Source organism: Daucus carota, chromosome 1 (assembly GCF_001625215.2).
Source record: "Daucus carota subsp. sativus chromosome 1, DH1 v3.0, whole genome shotgun sequence".
In the NCBI taxonomy this organism is placed as follows: domain Eukaryota; kingdom Viridiplantae; phylum Streptophyta; class Magnoliopsida; order Apiales; family Apiaceae; genus Daucus; species Daucus carota.
In genome coordinates this window covers 21402158-21429405 of record NC_030381.2, presented here as the reverse complement: position 1 = coordinate 21429405, position 27248 = coordinate 21402158, and the positions used below count along the sequence as shown (strand labels likewise).

Genomic DNA, 27248 nt, shown 5'->3' with positions numbered 1-27248 from the left:
TGGTTTCTAAAAATCTATTTAAAATTTAGGTGTCTGCAGCAGAACCTTAGTGCTTCTCTGGTTCCATTTTAAGAACTTGTTCTCTCTTGATATGCTAGACCATTTCTAAAATATAAGCAAAACGTTCCCTTGTCTATTTTTGTAATTACATTTACATGCATGGTATGGAAAATTTAAATTTGCAGTTGATGCACAATCTTTTCTGTATCTATTACTGCACTATCGTCTAAATCCCATAATTACTTGTGCGTTATAGACAAGGTCACAGATCCAAGATATTGGTTATAATCAAGAACAAGACAGAGCACAAAAGGGTGGGGCTTAAATTTGTAGCCAGAAAAATGGCATTAATACAACAGTTGCCTTACATGACTACAACCCTTTTCTAGTGTGACTATATATTCATCCAAACTGATACAACAACTTAGAAAGGGGAAAGGGGAAAGGAGAGAACTAATAAAGTGCTCATACAATCTAAAAGGTATTTTGTGCATTAAACCTCCTGCGCGGATCTTTCCTGTAGTAAGGAGTCTCATCAACTGTTCTCCTTACATAGTCTATGAAAGCTTGAGGCGTTTGTGGAGAGTGTTCATTCACGACGGATGGACTGCTCCGAGGAGGGGTTGCCGGTGATTGAACTGTGGCAGTTCGGGTGGTAGGTGCCGCATTTGCTTGATATCTATTTGATCTATCCAGGTAACAGAGAAACAGAATTAGTGTTGATATTAGAACAGAGGAACACACAAGTATAACCATCCAGTTGCTGACTTTAGTGGATGAAGGCAGTGCGGGTATCTTCTCAGGTTCATAGTTTACATCAATTTCGACTCTCTGGCCATTTGCTGCGAGTGAAATTATCAATTTATCTTTGAACCTCCAAGAGCTGAGAACTTTGACCTCGTATTCTGCCCGCCCTGCTACTCCATTATTTTCTCTGTGTATAGGTGTGATTAGCAACTGATTCCGACCTTGCGAGTCAACAACAACATCTGTATTACCGACTACAGTTATGACAGACTTGTTAGACTTGGAAGTCAAATTCAAATGTAATGAGTTGTGGTCCATGTCCAGTATAGCAAATCCACCAACAAAAAAAGCAGAAGCAGATCCAGATATATTGTTTGTTCCTCGCACAAAAGCATTGATGGTAACACTTATATCCCGCCTTGTATCCTTCAAATTTCCAACTGAACGAACCAAGTGTCCTGGTGAGTATGGAAAGAAGAGACAATATGACATTCCACTCTCAAAATCCATCCATGGGTCTGCATACCCAACAAAATGTGGCTCCACTTCACACTCATGCAGGAGTGTTTTAACAGCCCCCCCTGGTTCACGGATGGGTTCAAACGCATCACTAAATGTCACAAGGAATTTATAACCTCTCATTGAGAAAGGAGCATTTGTTAGAATCCCTTTTGGAGCATTAACAGTTATCATATGCCCCTTTGAGACTGTAACAAACGTCAGCAACTTGAAATCTGAGCTTTCATAGATGACTTGAGTACTTCCTTCCCCAATGGCTTCAGCTTCTCCAGACACCCTGTCTATTGAAACAGTACTTGTATTAACACTCGTCCACCAGCCAGATACTTGATCAGTGAGGCCTTCAATACTGAAATTAAGACGATTACCCAATTGGAGGAGTGGATTATGAGGGTACAAACGAGCACCAATTGTGATCAACAAGTAGTCCGACTTGGTTGAGTTATTTTTTAAGGATATTCGGACCAGTGCTCTACCAAATTGTAATGCTTTCAGATATATATTACCGTCATGTGTGTCATTGATGGAGACAATGTCGCCATAGTTAGTCTCAACATCATACAAAACAATGTTATAAGCCTCGTAGAAAGGGTATCCAAAAGCATCGTAATATATCAGCGGAATACTGAGTTCAGCTCCAACAGCAAGGTTAACGCTGTAAAATGGAAACGCATGCCTGCTCACTCTGATTTGAGCTACCTCAGCGACTCTAACACAAGATGCAATCTCAAATCTTCCAGTCAATCTATCTTTCGCCTGAATGCACCCAATATTATTACTCTCTCTTGTTTGTATTTTAACACCTTGGATGGATATTGCTTCATTTACCAACTCTATATCTTTCTGACCCCCATATTCTTTTAACAAAGTGTAAGTAATGGTTCCTTTGCTGCTCTGAGCATCTCCCTGACTGTAGGACCCTGAAGATGATGGTAAGAGATTTGATGTTATATAATGAGGAGGAAGTACCCATGTCACTGGTTTTCCAAGAGCAAGAGGGAGATCAGGCACCACAGAGAGCAATATGGATGCAGTATATAACCTGGACTGTGAAAATGAACGGGATACAAAATTACAAGAAAATGAAACGCTGACATGAGTCTGGCCAGAAGACTTTCCATAAAACTCGCGGATAAACCTTAGGTCAAGCTTCTCATTAGATCCACTTGCTTCCAAAACAATGGAAGAGGCACCAAGCTTGTAACCATGCAAGAGATCTACTACTTTGAAAGTCAATACGTCTTCATCTTCAACGCTCCATTCATAATTCTTGCACACCTCATACAAAGAAAACAAATTACCGTTGGTAAACGAAGGATATATTTGTAGTTCGCTACCAATGGCAAGTTGCTCACTCTGCACATTTAACATTGCTGAAGAAGGGATCTCAACTACTACATATCCAAATGCATGACACATCACTTCATCACCTTTGCTATAAATTCTAGCCACGAGAGTTGTATTCCCTGGAGCAATTGCAATCAGCCGCCCAGAAGATTTATGAATTATTGCAGTCTCATCATTCATACTTCCATATTCAACATAACCACCAATAGTTGGGCCTCCTTCCACGGTAAGCACATAAGAAGCACCGGGTACAAGATATATATTAGAAGGACGTATACTAAGTGGGGCATAAACTTCAACCTTAATAAATTGGCTCAATATTTCACGTCCAGATTGTTGCCTAGCACTTACATAAAGAGTCGTAATACCGTGATTTTTGGCCTGAAGGATAAATTTTGGAGCCTTCAGATATCCATCGCTAATACCATCTAACAGACTAACAATATTATGATCTTCAATATGCACACGAATTTTCATATACATGTACTGGGAGAAGTCAAAAGTGCGTCCATTATTTACCCCAGCCAGAAGATCTATAGATTGGGAACTTCCTTCCACGAGGCTTATTAGTTCTCCCGAAGTAATCTTAAGCCAATCTACATCAGCAACTTGAACCACGGAGGTGGCAGCAAGTGGGGGAGAAAGTCCCATATCATAAACCGTAACAAGTGCAGTCCCTAAACTTTTAGGCGCTAGTGATAGTTGAGAGCAATGCAAATCTGGTGTACGATCAATTAATTCTGCAACTTGGGTATCATTAACCACAGTAGTCAGTGCACAACTCCCTCCACTAATTGAGAGATCTAATATAGCCAAGTGACTGAATAATAACAAGCTGAACTCTGGAGTGACTTTTAAAGTAGAGACAAGTTGTAGTTGTACGGCATCGGTAAGAGATTTTGAACTTCCATAGGATTTAATAAAGCGATGATTACTCAAGGTCTCTATGAATCCACCAACTGTGGCACGAACAGTGCAAAGTCCTGTTGAGTTTTGCAAGACCAAAAACCTCTCCCAATTTGATATGGATGTAGCAGCAGCATCCCAGAAGGCCAATCCATCACAATTTCTCGCTTCCCAACTTATACTAAGAGAAGAAGAGTTCCCAAAAGCATTCCCAGAGTCACTAATACCAACAGCAGATACTCTAATAGTTCGCCCATTAGCCACAGTGATTGGAAGGGCCCGAACTTGCTCTGAATTCCGGTCAGCCTGCATAGCTGTGTGTATCACATCAAGGGCATTGACAGAACTATCAACTACTATTGAGATTGAAGATGGTAAGATACATGAGAGCAATAGTTCAGCCTCCGCCACAGCAGGTAGTATATGATCATCGCCAGCCAAGTTTCCACGTTTGAAAAGAACTTTAAATTCTCCCCAATTCTCGCATGATATTCTATATGAGCTACCATAAATGGTAGTTATATTATGGACCAAAACCCCTTTCTGCTTAGTCTGTTCCTGAGGTAAAATTTCCACAGTTTCAGTGAATTCAACACCTCCTCCCCACTGATCTGGTCCCCCGGACAGAGTGACATCCATATGTGTGCCAGGAACAAGATTCAAGATTTTCAAATTCTCTAAATGGTTATTAGCCTCAGCATAAGACAAATTAAACCAATAACCACCATACTGGTTCCCATCACCTGCCTGATGCACGAAGAGTGGTAGATATGCTGAAATGAGAGCTGATGCTTTTAAATCGATAGATCCGGTGAGCGAATGATCAAGAGGATGATAATCCTTTTTAAGTGAAGCATGTAGCATTGTTCGCCCAGTAGCAGAAGCATATATACGGGCCCAGGCACATGGCGGGCTATATAATGATGCAAGCAAATCAGGGACGTCTTGCTCATCAAATAAGAATGATTCTCTCTCTGTATAGACAATCGTAAAAGAATCGCTTCCGGTATTCCACTGTATGGCTGAACTGAAAGCATCACATCTGAAATAATTATCACCATTAGAATCTTTAAGTGTCACGGAAGCTGCAAGATTTGATCCCACAACAGTCTCTACAGGAAATTGTTGCAGCATGATCATAGAGGAAGGAATGGAAACTTCAATTTCCAACTCATCGTAATTGAAAGAATCAAAACTAGATACCACTTTAATAGTAACTTTCCCTGGTCTTTTTGACTGAACAATACCATGTGCTGATACACACACAATGGACATATCTGAAGAAAACCATTTGTAGTCACTGGATGATATGGCACAACCTCCTGTTGCCTTTAGCTCCACCTCCTGGTGGACAGAAGGGGCCCATGGAAGGAGAATACTCCCAGATGCACTTCTTTTGTCCTTACTAAACTTTACTTGCTCACAAACCATGATTTCTTGCACAACCTTGAGAGCCTGATTCACCTCATGAACCCCATTACTGTAGGTTAAAGTTGCAGTTAGTTTACCCAATCCATATGACATTGCTTTCAGAATTTTAGAATTCAAACACACAAGTTTGGAAGTAGTAGTATCTGAAACTGGGAATATATTCCAAAACTCAGAATGGTCATCATACAACTTTATATCATCAGTCTCCGTTATATATATCTCTTGTGACTCAGGTACTCGCGAGAAAACTTTCATTTCAAGAAGATATTGTCTACCAGTAACAACATACCAACGTGAAACAGATGGATTAGGTGCTGCACCTTCGAGAATATCACCAGAATGTGACAAAGGCGATATGTATATATATAAAGAATCTGGAAGCACTACATGTAGTGATGACAGTTGGATGTGACCAGCAACTCTTGTATCTTCAACACTAACAGTTGTGACACCTAAGTTCAGTGCATGAGCTATACCCATCGTTTTGTCTATCCGAGAAACTGAAGAATTCAAAACCGACCATTGATGATACGGAGATGGTAAAGTTACTGCTCGAGGAATATTCCCGCGCACAACTGTTAGTAGATATTGCACAACAGCACCAACAAGAACAAAAACAGGGGATGGTGGATAAAGAGACATAGCTTCTGCAACAGTTAGAACAATACTATCAGCCATCTGATCATACATTGGCTCAAGCAGATCTACTGAAACGCGTTCATGACCGATTTCAGTTCCTTTTACAACATAAAGGTCTGAAAAAACTCCACTATCTTCAAGCTTTATTTGGACGTCGAGATCACCGCACAAGCCACCACAATCACTTAGTGGAGAGAGCTTTAAAGGTACATGAACAAGGTGATGAGCTGATTCATCGGTTTCAGGCTCGAGTTGCCACATGAACCGTATGCCCACTAGGGATGAAAACACATTTTCTGCACAATGAGACAGTAAACAAAGATATATGAGCTTTTTTATAATTTCACATCTTAGTTAAATAAAAAATACATCAGTTCAGAGACACGGCAAGCATAATAGCCCCAAGAACACATGCAACTAAAGTCTAAACAATATAAATAACAATCAAAGATGGAGGCAAGGGGTGGCTGATGGTGCCAGCTGCCGCCCAAAATTCGATAGCCATAAAATTAGTATAAAATTCAGGAGCAATATATATATAGGGTAGCACTCCATAGCATACCCTCTTATATGGAGTTACGTAGCACACCATTATAAATATATACATAATATATATTCTATTATATTTTTTATGAAATATAATTACAACTTTTGATTATTAAACTGACGACGAAGTTATACAATTTTTTTATTCCAAAGATCATCTAAAATTATGCAGTATCTCAACATGATTCCATAACAGAATAATAATCATCCAGAATTATTCTGTTGTAGAATCAGTTTCGAAAAATATACTTTTTTTAATCAAATTTTAAGTGTTAAATTACTTAAAATAGATTTATTTTATAGTATTCTATATTAGAATCACGTTTTATATGTATTCTATAACAGAATTTATAATAAAATTAATGATTTATAGTGGCGCGCTATGTAACTCCATATAAAGAGTCCCTCCCTGGAATGTTGGCCTATATATATATATATATATATATATATATATATATATATATATATATATATATATATATATATTAATGCTAAAATGTTTTAGTATATATTTGTGCCCCCTCAAACATATGTAAATTTTATGAATATAGCGATAGTATTATGGTGTTAATATAAATACAAGGCTACAAGCATATTTGTAAACAATGACATTTGTAATAATTAACATGTTTTTTTAACATTAATAAAATATTACTCCATATTACTTGCTAAAAGGAAAAAAATTCGCCCCCTGCAGTATTTAATTTCTAGCTCAATCCATGTGAAAAATAACAAAAACTGATAAAAATGTCCATAAGAAATTTGATATTCTACTAAATAGACCCAAGAGGCCAAGAGAAATGAGAATTAGTAAACTAATTGCACACTTGACAGCAAAAGTTCAACTGCAGTAGTGTGATGCAAGTCATTAAGCATCCTATACATACAATGATGCAAATGAAAAATAGCAGCACAGAAACAAGAACAATTATTGCAATAATATAGATTTGTTCTGATATATTCATATCCATCAAAGATTTACTAATGCACTGTTTTATTTTATTGAAGATTTAGTGATTAATTCATATAAATGGTTGATTGGATCAGTATATCAATTGACCCCGTTCGTTTTCAATTTTATTTAACAGAAAATACAGCAATCTGCCTCCTGTTATGTTAAATGCTGGTTTAGCTAAGGTTTACCAATTTTACATGTCAAGAATTAATAATAATACACCGCACAGTTTAACACTTCAATTCAAGTAAGCATGTCAATGTTGCATTATGATACAAATTACAAATGAATTATGTCATGCGTTCAGCAGAGGCACAAAACATAGAAAGCATAAGAAGCAAGAAAGCTACATGATTATATATATTAATATAAGAAGTCAGCAATCAGCATGTCAAGTTTAGTATAATGATAGCAGTTAGTGATGTCATGGTTGAAAGTGCGTGATACGAGGAACAAGTTTGAATTGGATGCATCAATCATTACGGAGACCCTAACCATAGTCCATAGGACACTTAAAAAAAATAGTATAGCTTAATCGAGTTTGTAATGTTGTTTGCAATTACATGAATTAATACAATACAATGGAAAGAAAAAAAAAAGTTTCAATGTTTAAGTCATAAACTAGCTTGACATACCTTCGCTGTCAAAGGCACGAACACGTAAAGTGGCAAGCCCGTCTAAATCAAGTTTGACAGAACTATGAAATATTTGAATTCTAGAAACATTATCAATATAAACCTTGCAACGAATGACCCTCCCAGTATCCACATCCGTAGCATACACGGCCGTCTCCTTGCGCCCACTATAGGGTGCTATCGACTTCAAGTGGGCACTCGTGGAGCAGTGATTACTCGAATTGTACTCGGGTAAAACAGACAAGATATCATGATGATCCCATGACCTGATCCATTATATACATATATAAAGTTTAAAATTACTTAAACACTGCAACAGAAACAGACAGTCTGCAGCAATAGTTGAGCAGGTGTTCTAGCTACACTCGAAAGCGGAAAGAGAAGTGAATTAAATAGGAAAGCATGGCACTCCTACGGTCCCGATGTAAAACATAGCTAAACACATATAAGAATTGAGATTGAAGTTGTAGAATGTTGTTGTAAGTTAAGTAAGCAAGTGAGATTAAATATTTAAAAAAAAAAATTGATGAAATAAAGAAAAAATTGGGGGTATCATACCATTTGAAGCAGCCATCACTTGCTTGAAGTCTATAGTGAACAGGATGAGTCATCTTGGGAGGCAACAATATATTCACATCAGCTATGTGGGGTCCTCTACTCCCTGAATTAGAAGATTCGGACTTAGAATACGACGCCGCATTGCTCACCAACAACACCACCACTACTACTACTAGACCTAACCATATGGAGGAGGAGGACATGCTACGATGAGAGAGAGCCAAGATATTTGTGTCCGTGTGCTAGTGATACAGATAGATAGAGACAGAGATATTCTAGGGTTTTGGACAACAAGTAGCTTAGGAAGAGGGGTTTATCAGATTTATTTAAATGTTGCTGCTCTCGGTTTCTGTTTCCTTTCCACTGTTATTACACTACACTCCTTAATCTCATCGCTTCCGCTCACTTTATTTATTATCCGTTGTTTACATTTACTTAAATAAACACCCAATTTATGAGCTGATCGAATTCGTAAAATATATAAATTCATTTAAATGTATAGAATATTTAAGTTTAATTTGATAATGGTTGAGCTATTTAAATAATTTGTTGGTTGTAGTCAAAATTCAATTTCAAATTTAACTCATGAGGATCAAAAAATATTCTAAAAGTATATTTAACAATATATTATATAGACCGAATAAGATTGGAATAAAAATTTATTAGTCAAGAGAAGAACAAATCCTGACTAGTTAATAATATTTTGATATTTAACGGGTTGATCAAAAAATCCATTAAAAAGTCCAAATAATTATCAGAAGTGATTTTCAAGACAACAAAACCAGCTATGAGTGTAATTTCAGTAACTAAACATTGTGGTGGAACCAGAATACATGAGTTGCTTTTTTCCTTAAAAAACCTAAACATGTTCTAATCCAAGACTCTTCACTTATGTATAAACATCTTAAATCACAAATATCATAATTATATTTTGTCTTCATTCTCAAATTCCTTTGAGATATATGGACATTTTCAAAAAACAGTTTGAGCGCTGGAACATAAGATCAACTAAAATTAGAGTGTGCATTGGATTCTTACAAGTAAAAATGCGTCTTAATTTTTTGTTCCACAACATTTTACGTTGTTTGTAAGTAAAAGACAACTATGGAAAATACATGAAGCACAATAGGTAAAATTGGTAAACAAACATGATCTAGAATAAATTGTTAGCTCTAAACGGAGAACCCAACTCGCATGTTAGCCGTCACTACATAACTAACCACTACAGGGGGATTCCTAATTCACTATCACGGAGCTTAATTCTCTAAATATTAGAGTCAGCACTCTATCTACTACTCTCCCGTGTGAAATACTCAAGGCACGAAAACCTAAAATTATAACTAGTTCTTTCGAATTAGAACAAGGGATTGGTTCCCCTCCAAGATGCGAATACATTTTTGATTGTAAATGCATCTGCTGGACATTACTACTCAACCATCGTAGTACCTTATGTTACTTAAAATCAAGTTCAGGTTCATCCTCAAAGGTTGAAATGGCCTCTTGCATCCACTTAATCCTCGAGGAACACGTGATTCCAGATCCCTACATAACAGGCTTAGGACCACTTGATGCAAGAAACTCAAGTATAGGGTCAAATGAAAGAGGGTATTGTGAGTGGTACAATGTCTATGAATAATCTAAATTGGCTGATATAGATCAGTGACTAATATAAGCTAAATGTTTATCCTATATTCTAGGTGGGTCATCAATAAATTAATTTTTTTTTTTGGAAGAAGCCCCTAATTCGAGGGACCAAGGAATGAGAGAAAAAATAGACACACAAAGAACACGTTTGAGCCCACAAAGCTTATAGGCTCATATTACAAAACTAAGAAAAGACATAAAGCGACATGGAAATCGACGTGCATTAAGAAAATATTATTCATCAAGACTATGCCCCATCTGTAATAAATATTGATACTCCTAAACAAAGAAATCCTAAACAATAATTTTGGTGAACTAATATCCTTAGGGGATCCCAATGATCCAACTCCTTTGTTTAACTCCTTTGGTTTCAATAATTTGGAACCATGTAGGATATTTTTTGAATGCACTACTATTGCTATCAGTTACGGATGTCATAAAGTATCGGGCTTTTCCTAAAATATTGGGGGGATGGCACGACATCGATATTGTTAGGTCCGGATATACGGGTCAATTAAGCTATATATAAGAGGGGGTTGAATACCTTAATCACTAATTAAAAACGATTATAACATTTTAACAAGTTTATCTCCATTTTAAAAAAATGTGTGGAGAGTATAAGTTATGATAAGCAAAAATAAAAGAAAATAACACACGAGATATTCTTATCCAAGTCTTTAATGACGCAACCCCTAACCAATCCACTATTTCATTCCAATCTTTTTTTCTTGTTTTGGTAGGTTCCAGCGGCCGAGATTGGAATTTTCGTGTCGCTTTCTATTCTCTCTGTGTGATTATAGTGCATCTTTTTTCTTATGATTTTTGATAAAATGATGATCTTTGTATAAATAGTTTGGTGAATGAACACATTCTATAATTATTTTAATTGAAAATCTTATATGGTCTCCACTTTTCAATAAAACTAAAGCCTCCATGCAACAATGGTACCAATACTATTTGTAAAAGCTATTACTGCGGGATACTATTCATAGTTTAGATCCATATGTTAATGTTTTATCAACAAAATGGTACAAACTATATATGACAACATTTGTAAGTGAAGAATATGTAGTTATTATTCATTAAAATCAATATTAAATCGGTATTATTAATAATTTATCTTTCATTTTAATGTAACATATATTGAAAAATAGTGCAAAATTTTTTGTAAAAAAGTTAATTATAATAAAAATCACAAGATATGTATACTATTAATTTTGGAAAATAGAAAAATGACCCGAGATGTGTGCAAATTTTTGAGTATATTAATGATAAATATTTTTGTGTTATTTTTAATATGTTCACCCAACTTTTTTGTAGCAGTGGATTTATGCTCAACATGTATAAATGTTGCATTCCAATGTATATATCATATATACTCCCTCCATCTCAGTCTTTTTTTTACTGTTAGGTAGTCAATTTGACGAAATTTTGATCTTTAGTTGAAGAAAGTTTATTAATTAGTTTAATTTTGAATGAAATTAAATATATTTTCAAATGAATTTTTTTAGTCATTTTGAGTTGGATAATTTGTGGTCAAAATTTAGTTAATTTGACTGTTAAATAGTCAAAACAAGAAACATAATATTAGATGGGGTAGTATAATATAAAAAATACTGAATATAAGCAGAAAGTTTTAAATTTTCAATAATTTTTCTAATTTTTGAAATTTAAGACATTAAAGTATATATGATTTTTTATAAGTTATTTACGATCATTTCAAAAAAAAGTATTTACAATAAATTATCATTATATATTAATAATTCTTTTTTGAAACAATTATATTATTAATTCTTGTAAGTTTTTTTTTGAAACGATTAATTCTTGTAAGTTGTAACTGATAAATTATAATTATAAATTATTAATGCTGACTGAAATTTATAAGGGGCTGATAAAATAAATGGGTTTTATATCAAACTGGTCACCCGTTACGTCAAAATATCACACTTGACCCACCATTCTCAGCGAGGACTCATTTAAGCCACTATAAACCAAATATATATCATTTTACCCACATCACTATTCATACCTATTTACTTAATCATTTATCAAAAATTAACCATTTAACTTTTTACTGCAAAACCACTTCGAGTACTTTCATATTTGTCTCTAGTATTTATCAAAATAATTTGGAAATTTTCAAAATAACATAGCTATGTAGTTAAAAATATATATAACTATGAATATATATATTTATGTGACCACTCTAGCTATGTTGCTTTATAAATTTCCAAATTATTTTGATAAATACTAGAGACAATTATGAAAGTGCTGGAAGTGGTTTTGCAGTAGAAAGTTAAACGGTTAATTTTTGATAAATGATTAGGTAAAGAGGTATAAATAGTGATATGGATAAAATGATATAGATTTATAATGGCTAAAATGGGTACCCGATGAAATGGGTGGGTCAAGTGAGATATTTTGACGCAAGGAGTGGAGTGAGCAGATATAAAACCCATAAATTAAGCAACCAAAACCCAGTCTATCATTAATTAAGTTTTAAAAGAGTTTCCCGCTTGGTTGAAACAGTAATCCCCGCGCCAACCCTCGGAAACACCCTCTCCCTCCCTCTCCCCCCCCCCCCCCCCCCCCCCTCTCTCCCTCTCCCCCTCTCCCTTCCTCCATCCATTTACTACTGAAAATGGAGACATCAAAATCCAAATCGTTCTTTGAGGACATCAAATCGAGAGAGCTCAATGGATTCCGAGGTACCCCTTTTATCAATTTTTATTTGTATTCAATCACTAACCATGCTCTTCGTATCCTAATATATTTATAAATTGATACAGTAAAAAAGCGAGCATATACAGAAAATGATACATTGAATTACAGTCAAGTCGGAGCTGTAGCCATTCAACATGACGGAGAAGCTTCACCTCCAATGGCTCTCTCTTTCTGCAAGGTACAATCACCACAAACATTTGTGTATAAAGATCTTTATTTTTAATTGATTTGGTGAAATTTTAATTTACAGACTAGTAAAAATGCCCATATAATTGCTGTGACTGATGAGCGGGGCTATGTTAGCTTATACAACACCAGATCTAAATTTTCGTCTTGTTCGAGTTTCGGGCAGAATGCAGGTTGTGTAATCTATGCTTTGCCAATTGCTACATTTTTAGCTACCCAACTTTTCGATTTCTCATTTCAGCCTACTCTTCTTGCTTTGCAGAGAAAGCTAAACTATGGGAATGGGTAGCTCATGATAATGCTATTTTTGATGCTTGTTGGATCAAGGTACCATTTTGTTTTTTTACTAATTTATCCATGTCACTTGTTTCTTTTAGTGATTCCGTTGTTTGTTATATATCTCGTCTCCTACTTTTATTGGGAGTATATGAATTAATGGCACTCTAGTTACTGTTGGGGTCAACGACGTTGGTAAATGTACTTGTGCTGCCAAGAAACATATATAATTTAAATTATATATACAGTAGTAATTAGTTTGTTTCAGTTGGAGTTTTTTTGCTTAGAAAATTCGAGGATATACTGATATATGAACAAGCATCATGACTATATTTTCCTGTGTAGGACGATACAGCCATCTTGACAGCTTCTGGTGATCAAAGTGTAGGTTACTTTGCTTTAAACATAAAATTTCATCATAATTAGAATCAAAGTGTATCTGATAACATGTGTATTTTTGTAAAGATAAAATGGTGGGATGCACAGGAAAAGAAATGTCTTGGTGTGCTTCTAGGTCACACAGGAAGTATAAAATCTATTTGTCCCCATCCAACCAATCATGGTATGTGCATCTTTTTCCATCCACTTTACTTTTCTGATATCTTTTTAAAAACTAACTAAAAAGAAAATGAAATGTGTATATACATTCTAAATTAATGGTTTATGTTACATTCTCTTAGATATCATTGTCTCTGGTTCAAGAGATGGGTCGTTTGCTCTATGGGACTTGAGATGCCCCGACACTAGGCAGGGAGCATTATGTAGAATGTGAGTTGTGTCGTTTCTATTTTAGTGTTGCTGAGTTTATCGAAGTTATAAATTTCTTAGTAGCAAACAGATAGTTGGCGGGGACATTGTCCTACTCTTTGAAGAGCCTATACATATCTGTTATTGTAGTATTGATTTAACCTTTCCACAGACCAATTATGACCGTTTCCGGGGCTCACAGTTCAAGTTATGGGAGGCGAGCAAGGCGCGGCAAGGTTTCTGCTTAAAAATATCTCCCAGTCTGCAATTCATTTCTTTGTGCACTTCATTAAAGAAAGTATTCCTGTATACAGACTAATTCTAGGAGTGTCACTTCAGTTCTTTATTTAAGGGATGAGATGTCTATTGCTACTGCTGGAGCATTGGACAGGTTTGTAAGAAAATTAAGTATGATTCCTAATAATGGACAATTAACTGTGGTTCAAATATTTTTGTTGGTTTGTCCAAATATATATTTTACAATTTGCCTTCATTTCAGTGTTGTAAAGTTCTGGGACAGCAGAAGCCTTAAATCTCCAGTTACCCAGGCATGCTCGGATACTCGACTGTCTAATCCAAAGGTAAGTGAGAAAGTTACCATTATTACCACACTAGTCTAGATAGATTTTTTTTCCTGTCACAACAGAATATAGGACTTGAAGATCCTTATAGTCTCTGCTGGTATCTGAGAACCTTGAAGAGTCCATAATTGATGTTACATTGACAATAATGCAGGGTCATCATAGGTATTGAAGGGATTTTAATGTGCTAAACTTGATATAGACTGGAATAAATTATTTGAATATAATTAAACAGCGCAGTTTTAAGTTAATGCTATGTAATTTGTCTGTTATATTGATTTAGGGATTGTTGGGCAGAGCCCAACCTAGTTACCTAAGGTTATAAAAATTAACATTGAACTGTGATTATACAAGAATGCCCCTACAATTTTTGTATTAGAAACAGGTCATCGTCAGGACCATTATTCCCTTCAATATACGAGTGAAAGTTAGTTGATCTTTTGTCTTTCTTCAGGAAAGACGTTTATATGGTATAACTAGTTTGTCACAAGATTTGAACGGAGTGTTTCTGTCAGCTTCATGCATGGATAAAAGGTATGTGTGTACTTTGATCAGCAGTAGATTATGTTTGATATTTTCAACCATGGCTAGAATAGAAGTTCTTCCCTCCTAACGGCCAATCTTATCTTACATTCATATCACATAAACCGCAGAATATACCTCTATAATATCCTCCAGCTTGAAAAGGGGCCTGTCAAATCATTTTCTGGATGCCAAATTGGATCATTTTTTGTTAAGGTATGTTCTACCATGCTTACAAATAATTTTCAGTTGAATGGTCCCTTCATTTTATAATATTGTTGTCAACGAATTGCAGTCAGCAATAAGCCCTGATGCAGCCCATATACTCAGTGGTTCCAGTGATGGAAATGCCTACGTATGGCAGGTTTGTTTTTCTCCTCAAGGTTGGTTTGCTATTTTTCTAGTTCACCTATGTCCAACTTTTTTTTGGTGTACAAATAAAGGTGAACAAACCCGAAGCAAAACCCACTATACTGAAAGGCCATTGTGGAGAAGCTACAGCAGTAGACTGGTACACTTGAAACCATCTAGATCATATATTTCTTCTGACCAATGTACTCAAAGAAATTCTAATCTTTCTGACAAAAAAGAAAAAAAACTAATAATCTTTTCTTGCAGGAGTTCATCTGAGCCTGGAAAAGTAGCTACATCCTCAGATGATTTGACGGTGAGCCACACCATTTATTCAAGCACTTCAACAAATATATATTAGCCATTGTAACTCGTCAAAATTTTCAGGAACCTTGGTTTTCTGTTCTTGTGTTGGCAATTACTATGCTTCACTTTTTTATATGCACTATGTTTACTTTCCTGTTAGATTCGGTTTTGGGATATTCGAAGCAGTTGCTACTCAAGGACAAGATCCCCTTCTTCAACCAGAAAGAGAGTCATGGCACTTCCAAGTATGCAATGCAGAAAGCTTTTTGTGGATGAAGAACCAAAAACTTATAAACTAAAACTCGACACATTCCCTGAAGATGAAGCTATGGACCAAACCAACTTAGATGCTGCTGTTGCAATTGCAGAAGTCAGTACTCCTAAACAGCTAAAAAGATCAGTTTCCTCTTCAAAAGTGACTAAAAGCTTCGACAATACTCCTGAAGTTTTTCTTGAAAGCCCTTCTTCTGTTTTGAGCCCTCCTTCCTCCTTGAAAAGGAAAACAATACGAGATTACTTTTTGGCTACTTAATAGCACTTGACCAGTATTTGAACTTTATACTTCAAGATTTTTCTATATTCTACTGCAACCTCAAGCCATGTGGTACCATTGGAGTCGGATAAGCACTTATCTGGACAATGTAAAGCATAAATGCCAGTCCAGCTTTCAGCTCTTTGATCTTTAGTTGATGTATAGTATTCATAGTTATGTTAAGGTAAACCAAATTTTTAACCTTTTAAATCTATCCTTTTACTTTAAAGCCATTTAAACTTGCAAACTACCAGAGTAAAGTGAAACAAGTTGTGGTTGATTATACATTATAAGATTTTGCACCTACTAAGTATGAATTTAATAATTTTGCTAAAAACAGAAGAAAATAAAAATTAGGTCCAGGTCCTTAGCATACGATTGCTTGGGACCAATTATACACAGAACACAGTTTTTCAACCGTCGGATGGCGGAGTGGACGGTAGGGGTGTTCGTGGTCCAGGCGGTGCGGTTTTCCTAAAACTGCACGGTTTGGTTAAATTTTCAAACCGTGACCGCACCGCGTAAATTGAAAACCACATAAACCACACCACATCAATGATATTTATGCGGTCTAAAAATTTAACTTTAGAAATTATGAAAAATTCAAAATTCAAAATTACAATAGAATTTACAAGTCACTAAATATTTTGTCTCTTCATTCAATGGTCAAATCAACATTCAAGTGTGAACCACATTACAAATAGAAACTCAAAATCATAGCATATTGGACATGAGCCATTACCGTGCTATATTAAAAACAAGTACAATAGTTCAAATGAATAGAATCGAATAAAAATCAGGGTTAATATTAGGTTACGGTAAGGACTGTGGATTGGGCTGATCTGAAATATGGTACATGCTATATGGATTGCGTCTTAGATACTCTCTTGGGCTCAAATAAATCACGGAGTCAGTATAATCTTTTAATAAAAAAAGATGAAATATATTTAAGAATAATATATGTATATAGTTATATAATATAAATTTATGTATAAATATATAAACACACACACACACACATACACACATATATATATATATTATGCGGTGCGGTTTGAACCGCGGAACCTAAATATAAAACCACAACCCGCACCGTGCGGTTTGTAAAAAATTGACCCCGCGACCACACCACGAAAATTTAAAACCGCGTTTTATGGTGCGGTTTAGTGCGGTGTGGGAGGTTTGTGCGGTGTGGGCTGTCCGATGAACACCGCTAATGGACGGTCTAGATTTAAAAAACGTCCAGCGTTTTTTTAGCGATGTACGTCTGTCGTCCAGCACTAAAAAAGCGCTGGACGTGTAGCATTTTTTTACTCGTCCAGCGCTAAAAAAGCGTTGGAAACACATGAGTAATATAAACTCTGGAGTTAGAATTCAAAACTCATTCCACAGCCTCAAACACTCATATCAGCATACGATTCTCATCAGTGATACACACTACAGCTATACGAACGGCGATTTGTTTGCGATATTGTGATTATAACACTTTGAAACTCCTCCAAAGTCTTGAAGCCTGAGTGTAGAGGTAGTTATATACGAAATTAGGAGTTTTGAAACCCATTTCAAGGAGGATCACATATAAAATCAAGGTAAACGAACATACCACATATTGCAAGCTTATTGTTGTTTGTAAAATCGTGTTTAAATCATTTTATCAGTGATTATAGTTGTGTGGGAGGGATGTTATGTAAATTGTTGTGTATAAATATCATGTTTAAAGCATGAGTGCAAAGTGTTTGATGAAATGCCACAGTGAGCAAATTGTTTGTAGTTTAAGAATTAGGTTGATTTATTGAATGCTCTGTGTGTATGAGTTGAATATGCTTGTTGTTGTTTAGGTGTATGAATTGTTTTGATTTTGCTTGAAATTCTATCGTTGAATCATATTTCCTATAATATTGTAGAGATGTTTATGTGATTAAGCATTTGTGTACAAGTCTTTCGTTGATTAAGCCTTGTATGTGTGTTATGTTGTTACATTTTTAATCGTACTTTTCTTATTTGGGAATTGCAGAGATGGAGGACATATTGCCAGGACTTAGTAACCGGGTAATTATCGTTGACAATGCTTATCATGTCAGTGATAATGTATGGAAGGATTTAGATAGGGGGCCTCTAGAGTGTTCAGGTGCTAGCCGTCTACTTCACATTTGGGTTCTAGTAAATCGGTTTCCATTATTCTAAAATCTTGTAGTACCACTCGTTTAAACTAGATTCGGGTAAATCTCTCTCTCTCTCTGATTTTTTTTAAAAATGAATTTCATACTGCTAGTCTACGAAGTCATACATAAGGTGTTCGATGAAATATCTTAAAGAATTTTTACCCTTACCTTCGAGTTATATTAATCTGTTATTGATTCCTTGAATGCTCATTTAAAGATTACATGAAAAGTGGAAATGAAATCAACATAATAATACTGGATCAGACCACCAAACCTAGACTGACTATGATGTTGTAGAGGTGGAATGATCCGTTTCTAAAAAAGAGAAGAGGCGCCTCAATGCAGATGTATGAGAAGAATTTAAAATGCTACCTCTAGGGCCTCATTGTAAAAGATGCGGAGCTACGTACACTTGTCCAAGCACATACGAGACATGTAATTTACATAAACACTTGAAAAATTATAAACGGAGAGATGTACGAGATATCGGTTAGCTACTTATAAGTCATGAACGTGGGTCTTTGGGTTTAGGCACTAGAATGTTTGATCAAGATACATTTAGAGAACTGTTAGTTGCTATTTTAGTCATGCATTGCCAGCCATATTAATTTGTTAAGTATGAGGGTTTTCGGGTGTTCCTACACTGTGGGAATGAAAATGTGCAAACAATTTCACGAAACACTTGCAAATCTGATGTACATAAGTTACATAATACAGAGAAAGAAAAGCTAAAATATACGTTATAGTCATCACTTGGTAGAATTTCTTTGACATTTGATTTATGGAGTTCTATTATATCTGATGGTTATTTATCTTTGACTGCCCATTGAAAGGCATATGTTTAGCCTATTTGTAATTAAAGAGGTTCCAACTCAACTCTGATAAGAAGGCAAGGTAAATAGCAAGTACTGTTGAAGGAATCCGTACGAAGAACGTCAAGTGATTTATTGAGATTATATGTCTGAAGAATTTCAGGATGATGCTGCACATCACTGGAAGAAGTTCATTAATATGTTCAAGCCTCAGTGTACAAATAATCTTTTGTAGCACGTCCAGAAGTCCAGAAGGTATAAAGTTTTAATACTTTATTTATTCAGAAGATTCCATACTATTGTTACTAATGAAGAAGAACTACGAAGACAAAGAATCGACGAACAAGCCACATCTCAAGTGTTTATTTGATAAAGAATATTTAATTCAGCTAGATACAGATGAACCAGACAGTACATTTGTGTGTCAGCTACTCTAATTAAGTATTCTGCATCAACTACAAGTGGCCGTTCGATCAAGACAGGAATCTACAAAGTTTAATCAAGCCTGCAGTCACTGCTAATGGAGCAATATAATTTATAAGTATTTATTTAATTATCTCACTAATCAAAATAATTAAATTGGTTGTATAATTTATTTATTAAATTGATTCACCTTCGAATTAATTTAATTTATGAATTTATATAATTAATATAATTAAGTGAGTAATTATCTAATATTTATACATTTATTAAAACTGATTTAATGCTTCATTTAGCTCGGTATGACATTATTAAATAATGTCATACCGTGCCCTTGTGTACGACATTTCCTGGAATGACTTGAAAAAGCCATTCTGATGATGTTTTGAGGGTTATTTCTTTCGGTATGACATTTCCTTAACAAGTCATACCGTTTGTATGCATCAGGCTTTGTCTGGTATGACTTGGGAATGTCATACCGTGTCTATTGTTTAGGCATTCCCTTGTGTGTGTATGACATATGTTTATATGACTTTAAAATGTCATATAAAGTGCAACCGAATGACTTTATTTAACAAAGTCATACCGAATGACTTAGTGGCCAAGTATAGAATGTCATACCGTGCCTATGCAGTATGACATTACTTGTTTATGTCATTCCTTTCTTGTTTTAGGGCATGGCTTTGTGTAACAATGTCATATCTTCCTTTGTAATGTCATTCCTAAGCTTAAAAGTCATTCCTTTCTATGTCATACCTAGATCCAAGTGATTTGCCTATAAATATGGCTTCACTTCTTCATTCTCAAGTGTTCATTGCATTGTAAAAGCTTTCAAGTTGTTTGTAACTTGCAATTGTTATATCCACAGTTTTCTGTGCTTTGATCACTCGATTGTTTTAATCACTAAGTTAGAATACATCCTGTCGAATTTATTCTACGAACTTTAGTGGACATTAAAACGAACCTTATTAATTATATAACGACTTAAAACATTGTTATATTAATTAATTAAAATCTGATTAACTAGTTTAATTCAAATCAGATTATTCCGCCGCGATTATTTTGTGACGATTGTATTCAACCCCCCCCTTCTACAATCGTTTCAGGACCTAACAATTGGCATCAGAGCGGTTGATACCATTTTTCCGTATCAGATCCTATACACACTCTGTAACGTCCAAATATTTTTTATTCGAATTAATTTTATTCCAAAAATTAATTCTGATTTAAAATATTTTTCTTTCAAAAATCCAAATCTCATCCAAACACTATTCACTTCAAATCCTTAAATATGAGTACACAAAAGATCAGTAGCATTAAAATCCCACCGTTCAGCAAGGAACACTTTGGCCTATGGAAGAGGCACATGTTCCTATTCCTCCGCACCGCAAACCGAAAATACATCGGGATTTTGGACAAAGGTGTTACTACTCCGATGAATGTCATATTAGCACACGAAGAGGATGGTGTGTTAATACCTCATCAGATCATTCCGAAAGAACTTTCTGAGTACACAGATGAAGAGAGTGAACAGATGAACTTAGATGACGCTCTTCAACTAATATTGGTGGAATCTCTAGATCCAGTAATGTACAATGCTGTTGTTAATTGTACGAACGCCAAGCAAATCTGGGATACGTTAGAGATTATCAATGAAGGCTCAGAGGAAGTTAGGGAAAACAAGAAAGAGATACTGATGGCTCAGTATGAACAGTTTGGTTCTCATCCCGGTGAAGGGATTTCAGAAGTATTTATCAGACTTAATAATTTGATAAATAATTTAAATCTGAATGGGAAATTCTACGACAAGAAAGAGGTCAACATGAAGTTTCTCTTAACCCTTCCCGAACATCTGGAACACAGAATCACTGCCATCAGGGAAAGCAGAGATCTGAATGAGATTTCTCTGGAAAGACTCTACGGAGTTTTGAAAACTTATGAACTAGAGCAAGTTCAGAGTAAACAGAGATATGGCTGGGGTAAAACACAGAACCATTCAAGAGCTCTAGTTGTTGAGTCACCTGTACCGGAAGAAAAGAAGGATGTTGTTGTTCCTTCTAAAACCACTCAGGAGTTTGTTGTACCTGAGATGGGTCAGACTGCTTCTTCCAGTGGTGACGAAGAGTTCTATACAATGGAAGAGCTTGAACAGTTAGAAGATCAATCTCTATCACTGTTTGCCAAGAAGTTTGGAAACATGAGATTTCGGAAGAACCCTTCCTATAAATACAAACCTACTGTTAGTAAGTTTCAGAAGGGAGGCTATTCATCTTCTACAAGCAAAGGAGGATACAAGACTGGGATGGTGGATAGAAGCAAGTTCAAATGCTTCAATTGTGGTGAACCTGGACACTTTGCAACTGAATGCAAACAGCCCAAGGTTCAAGGAAAAAAAAAAGATTCGTATGATGAGCTGAAGCAGAAGTATGATGCACTGGTTAGAAAGCATCATGGTACTTCTGGAAGTCAAAGCTTCAAGAGCAAATCATATCTAGCAGAAGGGAAAAGCTGGGATGATACAGATAGTGATGAAGAAGAGCAGATTGGGAATGTTGCTCTCATGGCTAATGCTGGATCATCTTCACCTCCTCCTGCTGGAAGCTTTCAGGTAGATCCTACATGCCCTAAACTTTTTATGCAATTAGGACTCGAAAGAGATGATGCTATTAAAAGGTTGAAAGCTGCCAATCTTAAAATTGATACTTTAGTCTTAGATATTCATGCTTATAAAATGAATGAGATGAAAGTATTAAAACCTAAAATAGAACAATTGACTATGGATTTAGGATTTCAATGTGCTAAAGTCAAAGTTCTAGAGAAAGGTGAGATTGCTTTAAGACTTCAGCTAGACGAAGAGAAAATGAAATGTAAAGCCTTTAAGGATGCCTCCATGATAGTCAAAGAACTTAATGATAAGCAAGAGATCAAGAGAACTGTTGGAATAGGCTTTGACTATAACAAATCTGTAGGTAAGGCTAGTAACATTACTCCCTTTAAGAAGAGTGCAAAGGAGAGAGGAATTCCTTTTGTTTTGAAAGATTCCCCTCTACCTTTGTTTAAGGCCTCAGAAGCTGAACCTCTGTTAGAAACTCCTGTTGTCATTAAATATGAACTCAAACAGGAAGACCTTAAAATGAAAGAGAGTAATGAGAAGAAAGATGAGATCCCGACATCACTGAAACCAATCAAAGTGAAAGGCAATGTTAGGTTGCCTAAAGCTGGTTTAGGTGTCAACTCTGAGAGAACTAAATTCAACAAGCCTAATAGTTTCGTGAATAGTAAGAACAAGAACAATAGATGTCATTCTACTGAGAACTTTAAATCTGATAACAAGGTTAGAGTAGAATCTATTGATGTTCCTACTACTATGACTGATACTCCTGTTGTTCCTACTTTTGATGCATGTCATAAATCTTGTAGTGTTGATAATTGTATGACTTGTGCTTTTAATCTGATGTCTGCTTATTTTAAAAATTTGCATGCTAAAAATGAAAACACATCACCTAGACAACACACAAACTACAAGCATGCTAGATCAAAGACTGCTAGTCCTACTCGTGTTAGGAAGGAGACTTATGTTCCAAAGCCTAAAACTAAGGTTTATAAGGCTGTTGTTAAGGAAGTAAGTTCAGTCAAGTCTGAACCAAGTATCAGTCCAAGAGGCTCTGTTGTATTACCTGATAGAAATCAATTCTTTAAGTTTGCTGGACCCAATCAAGTGTGGGTCCCAAAGAATGTTTAATCAAGTTGTCTTTTGCAGGGTGCCAGTGGAATTGTTCGTGTTACCTGGGTGCTTGACAGTGGAGCGTCAATGCACATGACTGGCAATAAATCCCTGCTGGAGACATAAGAGAAGGAGCTGGCCCTACAGTCAGTTTTGCTGATAATAGCAAAGGTCGTACTGTGGGATATGGCAAGTACAAAATTGGAAGGATCATCATAGAAGATATTGCAATAGTTGAAGGACTTCAACATAATCTCCTGAGTGTCAGTCAATTCTGTGACAAAGGATATTATGTTCATTTTGAAAAGGAGATATGTATCATTAAACATATCAAGGATAAGCGTCCTTCACTATGTGGCATAAGGAAAGACAATATATTCGTAGCTGATTTGTCTTCAGGACCAGGAAACGAAGTTCACTGTTTCTACGCCAAAGCGTCTGCTGAAGATAGTTGGTTATGGCATAAGAAGCTCTCACACCTCAACTTCAAAACCATGAACTCTCTAGTCAAGAGAGATCTAGTGAGAGGTCTGCCTTCCCTGGAATTCTCAACTGATGATCTCTGTGAAGCTTGTCAGAAAGGAAAAGCGAAGAGAGCATCTCACAAAGGCAAAACCATCAATACCATTACAGATCCACTTCATTTGTTGCATATGGATTTGTTTGGCCCCGTGAATGTTGCATCTATTGATGGAGGAAGATATGCCTTAGTCATTGTGGATGACTTCTCGAAATTTACTTGGGTTTACTTCCTGGCTTCTAAGGATGAAACCCCGTTGACAGTGATTGATCATATAAAGTTAGTTGAATTGGATAAAGGTGTGCCAGTCAAAGCTGTAAGGTCAGACAATGGCACAGAGTTCAAGAATCAAACTCTAATTAACTTTTACTCTGAAAAGGGAATTAGAAGGCAGTATTCAGCACCAAGGACTCCTCAGCAGAATGGAGTCGTCGAAAGAAAGAATCGTACACTGATCGAAGCTGCAAGGACTATGATTGCTGAAGCAAAGCTTCCACTGTACTTTTGGGCTGAAGCTGTGTCTACTGCCTGCTATACCCAGAATAGAACTTTGATCAACAAGGATCATATGAAAACTCCATTTCATCTGTATAACAACAAGAAACCATATGTCAAACATCTTCATGTCTTTGGAGCCAAGTGTTATGTTCTCAAGGATGGTGAAGAGAACTTGAACAAGTTTGAACCAAAGGCATCTGAAGCAATTTTTGTTGGTTATACAAACAATGCTTATAGAGTTTTTGTAATTGATACTCTGTCAGTGAGAGTTAGTGTCAATGTAACATTTGATGACACTAAACTACCAAGTTTACAATCTGCTGATCCATCTGAATCTCTGAGGTTTGACAACTATCCAGATTCTGATTCAGATGATGATGTGCCACCTGAGGTTGCAACAGGTGATGACAACAATGATAATGATCCAGGCAATGGTGGTGGAAATAGCAATAATGCTGGAGATTCCACTAATGCTAGTGGTGGATCATCAAGTCAACCTGGCAACAGCTCAGGGGGAGCTGGTGGATCAACTAGTCATACACATCAGCCTAATGATGATACTGCTGAATCATCAAGGACACAACTTCCAAGGGAAAGGATTTGGAGCAGAGATCATCCCTTTGATCTGATTATTGGTGATCCTGATGTTGGTGTAAGGACTAGAAGTGCTACGACAAATGAATGTCTATTCTCTGGATTTCTTTCACAATTAGAACCAAAGAAAATAGACGAAGCACTTGCTGATCCTGATTGGGTTCTTGCCATGCAAGAGGAACTCAATCAATTTGAGAGACAAGAAGTCTGGGCCCTAGTTCCAAGACCAAAAGGAAAGTCTACGATTGGATCTAGATGGGTCTTCCGTAACAAGTTAGATGGTGATGGCATTGTTGTAAGAAACAAAGCCAGACTGGTTGCAAAAGGTTATTCTCAAGAAGAAGGAATTGATTATGATGAAACCTATGCTCCAGTTGCTCGTCTTGAAGCCATCAGAATATTTCTTGCATTTGCTGCACACTCCAACTTCAGAGTTTATCAAATGGATGTGAAAAGTGCATTTCTGAATGGAAAGCTAGAAGAAGAAGTATATCTGGAACAGCCCCCTGGCTTTGAAAATCCAGAATTTGCTGATTTTGTGTACTTCCTATTCAAAGCTGTCTATGGGCTTAAGCAATCACCAAGGACATGGTATGACACCCTCTCTGAATTTTTAATTGAAAATAAATTTACTAGAGGTGTCATAGACAAAACTCTCTTTTACAAATTGCATGATAATGATATGATATTTGTTCAAATATATGTTGATGATATTATATTTGGTTCTACTAACGATAACTTGTGCAAGAGATTTGCTAAGTTAATGCAGAGTAATTATGAGATGAGTATGATGGGTGAGCTGTCCTACTTCCTTGGTCTTCAAGTAAGCCAAAAGGAAGATGGAATATTCATTTGCCAATCCAAGTATGTCAGAGATCTTCTTCGAAAGTACAATTTAGAAGACTCTTCCCCGGCAAAGACACCCATGGCCACTGCCACAAAGCTTGACCAGGATAAATCTGGTAAGAAAGTTGATATCACAAGCTATCGAGGTATGATTGGCTCATTACTTTATCTTACTGCAAGTAGACCAGATATCATGTTTGCAACATGTTTATGTGCTAGGTTTCAGGCTGATCCTAAGGAATCACATCTTATAGCCGTCAAAAGAATCTTTAGATATCTTAAGGGTACACCTGGTTTAGGTATTTGGTACCCTAAGAATACTGGTTTTGACTTAACCGGCTATACAGATTCTGATTATGCAGGTTGCAGGATTGACAGAAAGAGTACGTCTGGAAGTTGTCAATTTCTAGGACGTCGATTGGTTTCCTGGTGCAGCAAGAAGCAACACTCAGTGTCCACTTCTACTGCTGAAGCTGAGTACATAGCTGCTGGAAGTTGCTGTGCTCAGATTCTCTGGATCAGGAATCAATTAAATGATTATGGTATTTCTGTCGACAAAATTCCAATATTTTGTGACAACACCAGTGCCATAGCCATTTCAAACAATCCAGTGCAACACTCCCGAACCAAGCACATAGATATCAGGTATCATTTCATTCGAGAACATGTCATGAATGGTACTGTGGTGTTACATTTCGTACCCACGGCTGATCAGATTGCAGACATCTTCACGAAACCACTTGATGAATCCACTTTCTCTAAGTTGGTTTGTGAGCTAGGGATGTTAAATATGCCATGATTCTTTTTGTATATATTTTATATGTCTTTTACATATTATTATATATTTTTTGTGAATTTTCTGTGTAATTATATCTATTTTATTAGATTTTATATAATTGTTTGTAAATTATCTGATAATTTTATGTGTAGTTATGCATGTTCATATCTGTCTCTATAATTTTCTAAGTGCTGCATACTCCCCTGTAATATTCTCCATGCATTTAGATAATTATATGTATTTAGTTTGTATTTTTCAAAATTAATTAAGCATAAATATTTGAGTTTAAGTTAATTCATTTTAATGAATTAAAGTTAAATTCATAAGTATTTATATTTAATTAAAGTCGAATTTTACAAAATATATGTGTAAGATATTATATGTTATGTGTATTAGATTTTTGATTATATTTACAAAAGGTTTTATTGTTTTTAAATAATCAAAAATCATAATATATTTATTTTGGTTTATTAAGTCTGTCTTAAGGCTCGGTATGTCTTTTTCTTAAAAAGACATACCGCCTTTACCTTCTTCTGCACACTTCCTAGTGCGGTATGACTTTCCTTAAGAAAGTCATACCGAACTCTTCACCCTCCACATGCCATATATATGATATTTCGGTATGACATTAACCCTCAATGTCATACCGCACTACTCAACTAGTCTTATTCACAATCTCGGTATGACATTACTTTGAAAAGTCATACCGACCAACGCAGTTTGGTATGACTTAACTAAGTAA

At 35.8% G+C, this 27248-nt stretch overlaps 2 protein-coding genes across 2 annotated transcripts; one reads left to right on the top strand and one right to left on the bottom strand.

The window, feature by feature from the left end:
• Nucleotides 1-302: 302 nt before the first annotated feature.
• Nucleotides 303-8671, bottom strand: LOC108204254 (nuclear pore complex protein GP210). Its single transcript, XM_017373605.2, has 3 exons — nt 8284-8671; nt 7726-7991; nt 303-5885 (listed from the first exon to the last, which is right to left on the bottom strand). The coding sequence occupies exons 1-3, from the start codon at nt 8484-8486 to the stop codon at nt 475-477; spliced, it is 5880 nt and encodes a 1959-aa protein (XP_017229094.1). The 5' UTR covers nt 8487-8671; the 3' UTR covers nt 303-474.
• Nucleotides 8672-12524: 3853 nt separating this feature from the next.
• Nucleotides 12525-16216, top strand: LOC108195928 (uncharacterized). The gene is made up of 16 exons (XM_017362949.2): nt 12525-12635; nt 12717-12829; nt 12902-13010; nt 13100-13164; nt 13459-13497; nt 13579-13675; nt 13794-13881; nt 14033-14096; nt 14175-14251; nt 14360-14441; nt 14896-14975; nt 15095-15179; nt 15259-15327; nt 15407-15474; nt 15582-15630; nt 15781-16216. Exons 1-16 carry the CDS (start codon nt 12569-12571, stop codon nt 16150-16152), a joined length of 1524 nt encoding a protein of 507 aa, XP_017218438.1. The 5' UTR covers nt 12525-12568; the 3' UTR covers nt 16153-16216.
• The last annotated feature ends 11032 nt before the right edge of the window (nt 16217-27248 follow it).

Coding starts and splice junctions, on each gene's coding strand:
- LOC108195928 (XM_017362949.2), top strand. CDS start 12,569: ATGGAGACATCAAAATCCAAATCGTTCTTTGAGGACATCAAATCGAGA. Junction 12,636..12,716: donor AGAGCTCAATGGATTCCGAG/GTACCCCTTTTA, acceptor AAATTGATACAG/TAAAAAAGCGAGCATATACA. Junction 14,097..14,174: donor GGCGAGCAAGGCGCGGCAAG/GTTTCTGCTTAA, acceptor TCCTGTATACAG/ACTAATTCTAGGAGTGTCAC.
- LOC108204254 (XM_017373605.2), bottom strand. CDS start 8,486: ATGTCCTCCTCCTCCATATGGTTAGGTCTAGTAGTAGTAGTGGTGGTG. Junction 7,992..8,283: donor AGTGATGGCTGCTTCAAATG/GTATGATACCCC, acceptor ATAATGGATCAG/GTCATGGGATCATCATGATA. Junction 5,886..7,725: donor TCGTGCCTTTGACAGCGAAG/GTATGTCAAGCT, acceptor CTCATTGTGCAG/AAAATGTGTTTTCATCCCTA.